Genomic DNA, 12,831 nt, shown 5'->3' with positions numbered 1-12,831 from the left:
GGGATGATCTTATCTGATTTTTTATTTTTTTTCTTCTTGATGTTGTGGCTGTTGTAGTGTAGTGAAATATTGTAAAACACAAGTTAAATTCACAAATTAACAATGTATTTTCTTGAATATAATAATTTGTTGTGTGTTTTTTGATGATTACTGTGTAAACTTCCACTTATTTGGCTTCCTTGCCCACATTAGAAATAGAAAAACAAAAACAAAAAAACAACATAGATCAGAATATCTAAATGTACCTCAATATCACTGATAGCAAAATTAGCACCAACATATCACCAATCCATATCTTTTACCTACAAATACAGCATTTGAGATTAGATAAATGCGATTTTAATTCAACTGTGATTAATCCAGATGCCCTTCCAAACATCACCCCATAATATAAGATGACGGTGGTTACAGTTTGCCTTTGTTTGCATGTCTGTTTAGGCACTGCTCTCGTAGAAAGTAGCTCCATCCGAAAAGCATGCAAGACTTCTCATTCAGCTGTGAAGTGAGGCACAATTACGCCGTACGAGTCTCGGAAGGAATGAAATGACTTTTTGGAATTGCTTGGCTCCGTCTGAAGTATGAATGCGCGTTTGTCACAGATGTTGATGTTTATCATTTTCTCTGTAACAAGGCAGAATTTGCTTATTTTTGTAGACGAGGTTTTCGTTTCCTTTTTGTGGCGAAGATGTTTTGCGCAAAGATAATTGATTTGTACACATTGTTTTAGTCAGAAAGTATTGGTGAGTTCATATTTTTGAGTAAAGATTTTTAAATTACATTGTTTCTGTCTGTGGTAGAGAATGTTCTTAGAAAACATATTATGCCATGTATTTGTTTATGATTTAGATTATAGAGAGACTCATGAGAACATGACCATGAGAACTAGACATTCAGAGGCTACGCACTTGATTTACTGCATGAATAGACTCAGAGTCAGTTCATCGTAGCATGTATATTTGTAAATGTATTTTTGAGCTACATAAAGAGCTATTTTGGCCGTAATTGGCACTATGAGGCCAGCCTAATTTAGAAGTTGCGCATGTTAACCTGTATCCCCAGGGCCAAGTCCCAGCAGATCACACAAATAAACAAGGATTGCCAAAGCGAGCAGCCACTGTAGAGGCTGTCTCCACCAGATAAGACAGAACAATAGCCCTTAATAGGCCAGAGTGCCCATCTCCAACCATGGCTTTTTCTGCTCCTATCAGCGCTCCACTAACAAAGAACAACAAGATGCTCTGCCTTTTCTTCTCTCCTGCAGCGATTAGCTGTGCTGCACAGGGCTGTGGGCATGGAAATGTGGATCTGAGTGATAATTCACACAAAAAAAGAATGGTGCTTGAAGAATGATAAAGAATACAATGTTTTCACTATGATGAATCATCAAGTGCAACATCATTCAGAACAAGAAGTTTAAAGTGACTTTTTTGAAGATGCCACAGTGCTCCTGCCTCTCAGCCAGAAATCTGTTTATACTATGTGGAGAATTGGTATAGGACTGTAATAATATATTTAATTGAAGTTTTACATTAAATATTCAAAATGCTCAGTTGAGTGAGATTTCTTTCTCCTCAACCTGGCAATGGAGTTGATAAAAGCAGACAGAAAAGGTGCTTTTTACCTGTGACACAAAAAGCCTTGTGGGGCTGGCTCCGGCAGCCGCACTGATCCTGTTCTGTGAAATGGGAGTCATTTGAGCAGCGCACATAAGGCGGCGGCTCGGCCCATACTGCTGCACACAGATCCCCTGAAAAGCGTGAGCTGCTACATTACGGCCCGTGCCTTTATGCTGAGCTCTGATGAAAGAAATCCACCTGCTGCCAACTTACCTGAAATGAATACCTTTAAGGAGGGAGTCTGTGGCCGCCGCGACAACTCTCCCCACTGAGACACAGGAGATTTCAGGCGGATTGGAGTGTGCGCCGCCATTTCATACCTGAAGATAGGATTTCCGAAACACTCAGCGCCTCAATGGAGCTGAGCCAAGTCGGACTTTTGATTGCAAAGGGCATCATGCCAGGACCTAAATTTAGCTCTGGTTTTTCATCCAGTCCATTCAGCTCCAGATGTTTTGTACCCGAAATCACTTTTTTAGAGATTATTACAAGGACAGGATGTAAACTATGCAACTCTAAAGTAATTTAAGACTTCTTTGCTGTTATTGTTTTCCAGATACTCTTTTTACACAAGAGCCTTGCCTGGGATGTTCCAGTATGACATTAAGCTTATTTAATTCCAATTCTAATCGAGGCAAGCAGACGCTAGTTTCTGATCTGTTATAAAGCTGTTTCCTCATCAAAAACATATGCAGAGTTGTTGTTGTTGTTTTTTTTTTTTTGTTTTTTTTTTCCACACGTTTAACACACAAATCCTGCATATTACAAACTGAAAACACTCTGAAAACACTTTCCACCTTGTGATGCAATGTAGTAGTACAGGATCCTTTCAGCTCTGGATTTGTCTCTACTGAACTAAAGGTCGCTTTTATCTTGAACATTACCAGTTCATGACATTGCAAGGTGGAACAGAGAAAGTTGAGTTTTGTTGATGTAAACAGACTAATAATGCAGGGTGCGAATGGAACAAAAATAACTGTAGGTGTGTTTTTGAGAAGGTAACACCATTATAACATGATTTAAAGGTGAATTTGCTCAGTTGGTTGTCATTGTTTGTCCACTGATCTGAAGGTTGACGGTTCAAATCCTACTCTCAACATAAAAAAAAAAAAAAACATTATCATTGGATGAGCGGTCAGATTCACCGATCCATAGGCTGGCTGGTGCGATTCCAGCTCCCACAGAGGAATGTTGTCATTGTGTCCTTGGGCAAGACACTTAACCCACCTCCACTAGTGTCTGTGTACACTGGTATGTGAATGTGTGTGTGAATGGGTGAATGGTTCCTTGATGTAAAGCGCTTTGAGTGCCTTGAAGGTGGAAAAGCGCTATATAAAAATGTGACCATTTACCCTTTAAAGTTAAATGCCATAGTGTGGAACATACAAGGCAAAGCAATAATATCCCCCTGAGGACAAGTTAGTGACGGACGACCACCAGAAAAGTTACACATAGCACCTTTCACAATCATCTTCCTCACAACAGGTAATAGAAACCCACTCCATAAAAATACCAATAGTGATACTACCTTGGGGCTAAATAATGTTAACTTCTTGAACCATTTTATTATTTTTGGCTACTTTGTCCCCAACTTCTTAACAGTAACTCAATAATAAGCTTCACATATATTTTCTGATGCAACCCACAATAGCTGCTGTAGTGCATGGAAAGCTCAACCAGAAAAATTACAAAAAGACAAACTTGCAGCAAAGTGCAACTCCCAGCTACATCCATATTTCTATAAACTGCATTTACTTTTGTGCCAAGCAGCATAAATCACGTCCTATGTATCATTAATATACATGGCTGTCAATAGGAGACGCATGAATGGAAGAAATATGGTTCTTCCCAAAAGAGGCAGAGTTGAAAAATGGTCTGCAGATATATAGAGAGAATAGAGACTTCCCCCGTGCAGCTTCACGAGGCGTCTGAAACTCTATTGCCCCCCAGTGGCTGCTCTGTGCCACAATTGTGTTAATGTATTTAGATCTGTGCTGTATAAAGAATAGGTTGTATGGAGTGCTGCATAGTAGAGCCAGGCTTATTCACATTGCTTATTCAGAATACACATACATATTGTAATGTTTGTGTATTCTGAATAAGTCACTTTTACCTGTATTTGAATATTCCATAGTGAATATAGATTTCGTGAGTGGGCCCAGGGACACTATATGAATACGTCCTCAAAACTGCTTTGGAAATCAGGCAGTCTCATTTCAATAATATAATAAATAGTATTGCTATTTCCTTGCATAAATATGTGTATGGAGTATTAATGTGTGCATGTGTGTGTTTTTTTTGTTTGTTTGTTTTTTTCTCATGTCTGTCATGTTTTGTCATGTCTCTTAAAATAGTCAAATTTGTCAGTAGTGAAGGAATCTACAGTAATAACTTTTTTTTTTTAAGGTTGCTTAACAATTCAATGCATTATTTATTCACTCCTCTGTCATTTTAAGCAAGGTGAATGAGTTTTTTTTCTAACACTTCTATTTCTTTTAAAGGTCTGATATTACACAAAATTGACTCTTGTGAGCTTTAAGCCATGTTATAATGTGTTACCTCATTGAAAACATACCTGGAGTTGTTTTGTTTCATTCACACATGTTTGAGTAGTTCTTTTCATTACTCTGTCTGCATCGACAAAACTTAAAATGCTCAGTTTCACTTTGTGATGTCATGTAGTAGTAGTTTTCAGGTGAACAACTACCTTTTACGCATTGTTCAGTAAAGATTTCCAGAGCGGAAATTATCCAAATTATTCAAGTGAAAGTGTATAGAGTTTAAACACACAGTGGAGCACTTCCTGTATTACCACATGACGTCACAAGGTGGAACAGAGTTTTCCATTTGCGAGAAGAACACAGTCTAAATATGCAGTGTCTGTGTGTTAAACATGTGTGAATGAAACAAAACACAACTCCAGGTGTGTTTGTGATGAGGAAACATTGTAACATAGATCAGAAAATAGCTTAATATGGGCCCTTTAAAAGATGGAAAATGATATATTTCTCGCTTTTATCCATTATATTATATTATATTATGTTATATTATATTATATTATTATATCAATTATATTGTATTATATTATGTGTGTAAATGTGTGAAAAACAAGAATACAAAGCATACAAATCGTCTCATAGGCATTCAAGTGAGGCTATTCAGTCTCGGCCTTCTTACTCAACAGTCTATTACCGCAGTAAAGTTTTAAAATCGTCATGAGTCATGTTACCAGCAGAATGTACGATTGCAACATCAATTGAGAACTTACATTGAGTAGTAACTTAATAAAATATATAAATAGTTATTTCTGTGCTGAGAAATGATATGATTGCAGCTAACCAGAGGTAACTAACTGCAGTACATACTATTAAGTGTACAGTCAGGCCCTGTGGCTGCCAGCGTTCTGAGATCACTGTTTAAGCCAGTAGTAAGCATCACTTATTTTTAATCATTTAGTTAGACGCAGTGCACCTTTAACAACATGTGATTGCATGTTGGTTAAGTTATTGTTATAGAATAAATCTGAACAGCAATATCATTAGAACAACTGATAATTTACTCAATTTAGTAATAATTTTCACAATAAATAAAAAAATCTAGTAGATTTGGAGTACAAAAATGAAGGGTTACTGCTTTTCTATTTGTACATTCTTTCTATTGGTCTTCATAGGAAGACAGTCATTTGGCTTGCTCTGAGGGGACAGTGCCATGGCTGTTGCTCTGATAGCTATCCAAGCCCTTGATCTGTGGTCCCTGTAAACATCATTACCACATAGAAAACACACACACAACATACACACACACACGCACACACACACACTGCTGCTCATCCAAATGGCCGCTCACAGATTAGCAGTGATTATAAACAAACATGGGGGATTAATCCTGTGTGTACACTCAGTCTACTTTTCCACTGAGCTTGCAAGCTAATTACCAAGTGCTTACATTGTGTTAAAGTACATACAGAAGCGTGATAACTGGCTTCCTTTACCCCTCGGTATATATACTTTGTAAATTGTCTTTGAACACAGTTGTAAAATGCAAAAGGGAAATACATTATGACATACATATGCTGCAGTTTTGAATAGTGTCTAAATGTTTCTATATGTTCTGTCATGTAGTGTGGTCACTATACTGAAGTCGATTTTGATACTTGATAGGGAACCTTTGATATATAATTACATTGAAAAGTAATTTTCTACACAAAATATTAGTTGTTTCTATAATGGTGTCTTGTGGTCCTATACTATACTTATGATCACGAACATTCAAAAACCATTGAGTAATCTAATTTTAGTATTGGTTGTTGTTCTCGGTACTGACAACTCCCTATTTACACAGTATGATTTTTTTTTTTTTTTTTGTCCAAAAAAGTTCATTTTGGTTGTGTTTATAGCACTGAAGAGTGTAGAAAAATGTGTCCTTATGATGAGTAGGCTCTCCTCCTGCTTGTTTCCATGAAAATGTTGTTCCTTTTGCTATAATATTGCAGAGTATGGCCTAAAACTTTTCTATTGCAATGAAAAATGTATGCTTTTAACTTTTTATATTCATTGAATCATGAAGGAGACATGCCACTTCCAGAAGGTTACAGCCCAAGTTGTAATAAGAGTTTATCTTGGAAGTGTATCCTGCTGAGATTTTTATTACTAATTCTCTAGATTGACTGTATTCTGTGTCTAGCTAAAGGTATCGACTTTCAAAGTACAATTTTTGAACTTCTGTTTCTTTCTTCTCGCTTAGGTTGAAGCCATCCTAGTCAACATCTTTGGAGGAATCGTGAACTGTGCCATCATCGCCAACGGCATTACCAAGGCCTGTCGAGAACTGGAGCTCAAGGTGCCGCTGGTGGTTAGGCTTGAAGGTGAGAAAACAACACAGTTAATATATTCAAACCTGGAACCTAGAAGTACAGTCGTGAATCCATCGAGCCACACCATAGTATTTTACATAAAAAAAAGTCACTTTTCTTTTTTGTAGCTAAATTTGATATCCTTGGCCTTGTATGATACAAAGCAATACAAAACAGCCATAACTTTTTTAATGTTATTTTGCCAACCATTTAAAAAAGAACTCATAATAGTTAGTTCATTGAATTCCTCTATCCACTGTTTATTTTTTGTTTGTACCCGAAATCAGTTTTGCCTCAGTACAGTATTTTGTAAAATAAGCTCTTATGGTTAAAAAATCAAAACATTATCCACAGATGCATCTAAATGTAAAGCTTTTTAGTGTTTACAAACCCGACGTTGTACAGGTACATTGTCTCATTGTTGTTAGCTACAAGCTTTGAAGCTGTGAAACATGCACATGCTGCTAAAATTATAAAATGAACTAGATCTGTTTTCACAATTAGAAAATGGTTACACTCAGGTACAGCAACTTTATAGAAGTGTGTGAAAAATTTATACTTTCAAGATTTTCAGAAAGCATCAGGAATATGCCTATAAATGTTCTGGGTGGTGTGCAAGTGTCTCAATACACTCAGTATTAAAATTTTATATAGGTCAGAACAATAATTGCAATATTAGGCCTATCCATTTTTGAAATATGTCTCACTTCTCACCCTTAAATGAACTCTGTTATTATATTTAAAATACTTTTACAGCACATCTTTACATTACCACCTGGTTTCAAAGTTGCTTCAAACCTTCTATTCTAGTCGTACTCCTCTCCTGAGCCGATCCATCTTCATTGTGGCCCTGTGTCCCGGTGAGGACAGCAGTGCATTCCTCATACGTGTCACATTGTGCAGCTCTAGTCATTAGCAGCAGCCAGAATAACAGCAGAGACAGGCCTGATTGGCTCACCTCTCACCTCTATATGCTAACGAAACCAGCGCTACCGTGTGTGTGCGCAGTGGTGCCGGTGACTCCTGGAGGCGAGGGGCCAGTTGGTGGTTAGCTTAATTGTCAAGATCCTGCCAGGTGCTACGTCCAGAGGAAGACTGTTACTGTATGTGTGTGTGTGTGTGTGTGTGTGTCGCTGTAGTGTCCCATACTCTGTCCTCGCAGTTTGCTAATGTGCTTTATAGGTCGTGCAGTGTAAGCTGTTTCCAGAACCCCACTGTGGGTAGACTCAGTGGACCTGGCAGGCCTGGGTGTTGGAGTCTTCAAGTTTATGCAATTTTTCAAAATACAGGCACAGCTATCGTGGTGAGTTGAGTTACCGGCCCACTAAAACTCTTCAGGTTTTGGGAAAGATTCAAAACTTATGAACCTCCTGTGTCCTGTGTCCTGAATGAATCCAGTGTAGTGTTGGGGTTTGGTCAGTGGCCAAATGTAGGTAGATTACCCTTTAAGAGTACAGCGATTAACAGCAGACTAATGGTGGCTATTCAACTAGGAAAAAATAATCATAGTCTTATTACCTCCACCAAGGAGGTTATGTTTTTGCCGGTGTTTGTCTGTTTGTCTGTTAGCAACATAACTCAAAAAGTTATGGACCGATTTTGATGAAATTTTCAGGATTTGTTGGAAATGTGAAAAGGAAGAACTGATTTCATTTTGGGGGTGATCCGGAAGAAATCCTGGATTCTGGATCACTTTGAAATTTTAGTTAACATTGTGGTAAATGGGGCCAAAAATTTTGTTTCTCAATATCTCGGTTAATTATTGACCAAACCCCATGAAATTTGACTCAGGGATGGACAATGGGATCCTCTTTCATATTCCAAAGGCTGATCCTGATCTGATCCAGAAGACTGATTTTATCGCAGTTTATATAAAAAATGGGGGTAGTCCTTGGCGGAGGTCTGCGCTCTCTGAGTGCTTTTCTAGTTTTGATAATCGTGTCATCTGAAAAATACAGACTCTAAAACCGAATGTGCATTTGAATGAAACAAATCAAAGATTACAAAAAAAATGAATAAATAAATAGAATAAAATAAAAATAATTGACTTTATTTATAAATAAAGGAAAAAGGAAGCCTTCAGTCATTATATTTCAACCGTTATTGTGTTGATAATGTATTAAAATAGTACTAATTTAACTTAAAAAACTTAATTGAAACTCTATTTCTCTTTACCACACTTTTGATTAAACTCAGTACTTAACTTATTAATGATGAATATGTCTGTATTTTTTGTTAGCTCAAGATCAGTTGGAGTTTTGTTTTTTGTTTTTTTTCCCCCTGAGTTAGGATTGTCAGTCACCAGTGTATGAAAATGTAATATTTTAAATGAATTGTTAATATTGTTGTGACACTTCCCAAACAACTCATTATGAATTTGTTTGACAATACTTCCATTTAATTGTACGCTAGGACAGATGCTAGGGCAGATGGTAGCCCTGCTTCACCTTGACAGATTATGACAAAACTAGTACAGTGTCAGGTTTTTAGACACACACATTTTACCTTAAAGGTGCATTGCACAACTTTTCTGGTGGAGGGTCCACCACCTGCTTGTCTTCATGAAGATATTGTTGCTTTGTCTACAATGTTAGATGGTCTAGCTCAAGGGAGTCAACTAGTGCAGCTGATAGAGTGTCTGTCTACTGATCCAAGGTTGGCGGTTCAATCATAAACATCATTGGTTGAGAGGATCCACTGACCCACAGGTTGGCAGTGCGATTCCAGTTACCAGAAATGAATGCTGCCTTTGAGTCCTTCGACAAGACACTTAATCCTCTTCACCCCAAGTGTGAGCAGACATTGTATGAAAATGCGTGAATGAGTAATTGGTTCCTTAAGTGCTTTGAGTGCCTTGAAGGTGGAAAAGCGCTGTATAAAAATGTGACCGTTTACCAAGGGAAACAACTATAGGCTACATGACAGAACTATGGAGAGGCAACCCTATTCAGAGAGAATTATTATATTTTCAAACAATATAAATGCCCGTAAAGAATAGATGATAGATAGAGGTGTTTAATGTCATACCATGGAACATTCCAACCAAGCAATGACATCCCCATGGAGACAAGCAGGTGAGTGACCCTCTACTAGTAAAGTTGCACAATGCACCTTAAAACCTTCAACCCAAAAGTTCTGACGGCAACTACACCCGCCAAAAATCTAACTAATTACTTCACCAAAAACTACAAACTGCTTTTCAATTATCCACCTTTCATCTCTAACATAACACTGTAATTCCACCTAACCGTCAGCACCAAACTCTATGAGCTCATAAGGTGGCTGCAGTTGGTCCATTTGAGCTTTATGGTTGAAATCTGAGTTTTAGCCGCAGGTCATTACATCCTGGGCAGCGGTCGTGTGGAGAAGATTGGTTCAGAATCAATCAGACCTGCTCGCGAGGCTGACCGCTCCCCCACACGGATCAGAGTGGATTAACTGGCACGCTTTTAATTGGGAGAACTTGTTTAAAAGGCCTATGTTGATTACCCTGGAGGAGAGTGAGAAATTCCCAAGTCCAGACGGTTATAGTGTTAAATGTTGTATTTATTTGTAGCAGCCTGAACTTGTTGTCAGTGTGATTGCGGACAAATTATAATCATTATCATAACTGTTATTGAAATTATTGTGTTGGTTATTATAAAATGCACGGGTGCGGAATGATTAGCTCATCTATTACTCACTCTGGTATTTTTATTTCACATTTTAAGTGAATGTGTTAATGAATTGTTGTTTGCCATTTTTTAGCTTGAATTAATTGTCCAAATTGACCATGCTTTTTGGTCCATAGTTGCTGGAGTAATTCCCAGACTTCACTGTACCTCTACTACACTCCAACAATAGATGTAAGTAGATCTGGGAAAAAAAATTATTCTGACAAGCACTGTGATTGTGATTTGATTTGTGATTTAGGTCTTACTCGTCCAGACAAAAATACTGAGATATGAACTGACCAAATACAAGGAGAATTGCATTACAGAACCTGTTTGTACAGACTGAAAATACATGGTTAGCAGTTTTTATGCAGGATAAGACAGGATAGTTTGTTGTTTGTGGAGGAAATTATGGTGCTTCAAAATTACAGGCTTTGCCATTTGCTAATTGCGACCATTCAAAGTGCAATCTCGATCTGATTGTGATTAATCTCGCAGCTCTAGAAGTGACAAGAAGGAAAGAAAAGGAAAATGTTAAAGGTCCTTTATTACACAAAACTGACTCTTGTGAACTTTAAGCCATGTTATAATGTTGTTCTCCTCTCAATAACATACCTGGAGTTGTGTTTTGTTTCATTCACACATGTCTGAGTCATGTTGTTTTGCTTTTCAAGTTGTCAGCCACTATTTATCTCTTATAGTTCAACTGAGATTGGCAATTCCAGGGTGAAATTAATAAAATTATTCTAGTGAAGCGTTTTCAAAGAGAGGATTTGTGTGTTAAACCAGGGTAGGCGCAGAGTCTTAAAAGCCTTAAAAAGGTCTTAAATTACAACTTCCTAAATTAAGGCCTTAAAAAGTCTTAAATTATGTTGTCCAAGTCTTATTTTTATTATCACAATGGTCTTAAATTTCTTTAGCCTATTTTTTGGTATACTCAACCGAGATGCAAAAACAATAATGAGAAATCACTAAATGTGAACAAACGTCTAATTTGGAGCATGTGCAAACAATACTTTGGTTTCTGGTGCCGGCGGAAATGAGTAAAACCAGTACAGTGGAGGAAGATGTTGGATGGATCATGGGGAAGTGTAGGTTTAATCCACAGTGGCACTAAAATTCTAGATATAGTAGTTGGTTGGTCATCATTAGAATTGGATCTGGTGTTTTTCGCCCGCATAATGGGTGCGATGTTGGTCTTGATTTTCATTTAAATAGTCTTAAAAAGGTCTTTAAAAGTCTTAAATTTGGGGTAGTCAAACCTGGGGATACCCTGTAAACATGTGTGAATGAAACAAAACACAACTCCAGGTATGTTTGTGATGAGGAAACAACATCATTACAGATCAGAAAATAGCGTAATATGGGCCCTTTAAGATAACGCCAGCATTAAATTCCACACGTGATTTAAAACAATAGCAACCAGTCATTAACACACAGATACCTCAACTGAAGACTGCAGCATGAATCACAATAAAAATCTACTCTGTCAAATTTATGAAGCAGTTCTCTTACAACAGAAGTGTTACACAAAATGCATTTAAACAATTCCTCTACCACTCTACCACCCACAACAGCCTGACCCCACATAACCATTCAGTCACTCACACATTCACACAAACATACTCAACACACAAAAACTTCCACCCATGAGAAAGGCCCCTGCAGCCACAGCCAATCACTGCTGCTGGGACAGAGAAATCCCCCAGAAGAAACACTGGAAAGCATAAAAATCATAAAAGATGACAAAAAACACCATCTGGCAGCAGTGGGTTTGAAACGTGAAAAAAGCTGTGCGGCCGGCATGCTAATGAAAACAATTTCACTGCAGAAATGCTCCAAACAAGTCTGACATAGTGATGATTTTTGGAATGTGCGGGAGGCTTGCGAATTTCTACCCGTGAAGTAACAATCTGGGGAAAATTGAAACTGAGTACTGAAGCCCAGAGCAAGACAACCCCTATACGAGATAAAACAAGTGAGAACGAGGCAAAATATAAACATTTCATACACGCTGGTTTGAGTGGCTTGAGTGTGGTGGTGGTGTTGTTCAAATGAAGGTCACGGTGGGTGAATTTTGAGCCAGGTCCATATTAGGAATAGGAATTTATTAGCAGAAAAAATAAATAAATTAAATAAATAAAAACTCCAGTGTCATATAGAGCGCGTTAATACGAAAATTTTAAGACCAAAAAAGAGGGCTGACAATTTTTCAATGTAAAGTCAAAGAAGCTGGAAGCGCCTTCATGAACACTTCCTATGTAGAAAGCAGCAGCTAGCATTTTATCTATGTCCTTTTACCGTATTTTTCAGACTATAATTTGCACTGGAATATAAGATGCAGCCAAATAATGCTCAATGAATAAGAAAAAAAACTAATATAAGTGGCACCGGACTGTAAGTTGCACTTTTTGGGGAAATTTCTTTTATAAAATCAAAAGGAAAATTATAGTAATAACAATAGAATAGAGAACAACAGGCTGAATAGGCGTCTAGTATGTTAATGTAACAGATTAACACTTATTCAAATAACTACAACACAAAAAATATAACAGAACATGTTTACCAAACTGTTGATCTCACTCTAGATCACTAAATCCATTGAATTCTTCATCCTTGGTGCACTCATACCTCACAGCAAGAAAGTTCAGGGTCAAGTGCAGAGGACAGATTTCTCTATAGGGCAATAAAGTCTAACTTAACCATATGT

The 12,831-nt window shown here is 37.5% G+C and overlaps 1 protein-coding gene across 1 annotated transcript in view; it reads left to right on the top strand.

The window, feature by feature from the left end:
- suclg2 (succinate-CoA ligase GDP-forming subunit beta) overlaps positions 1-12,831 on the top strand; it is a 104,273-nt gene that overhangs the window by 81,795 nt on the left and 9,647 nt on the right. Inside the window, exon 10 of the mRNA XM_020930974.2 lies at positions 6,360-6,480. Within this exon, the coding sequence (XP_020786633.2) occupies positions 6,360-6,480 (121 nt within the window). The remainder of the gene's footprint in view (positions 1-6,359; positions 6,481-12,831) is intronic.

The sequence above is a fragment of the Boleophthalmus pectinirostris genome, unplaced genomic scaffold (genome assembly GCF_026225935.1).
Source record: "Boleophthalmus pectinirostris isolate CB_2022bp ecotype Guang Dong unplaced genomic scaffold, ASM2622593v1 HiC_scaffold_3, whole genome shotgun sequence".
NCBI lineage: Eukaryota > Metazoa > Chordata > Actinopteri > Gobiiformes > Gobiidae > Boleophthalmus > Boleophthalmus pectinirostris.
Note: the sequence above shows the minus strand (reverse complement) of the source record. Positions and strands in the feature narration are given on the sequence as shown.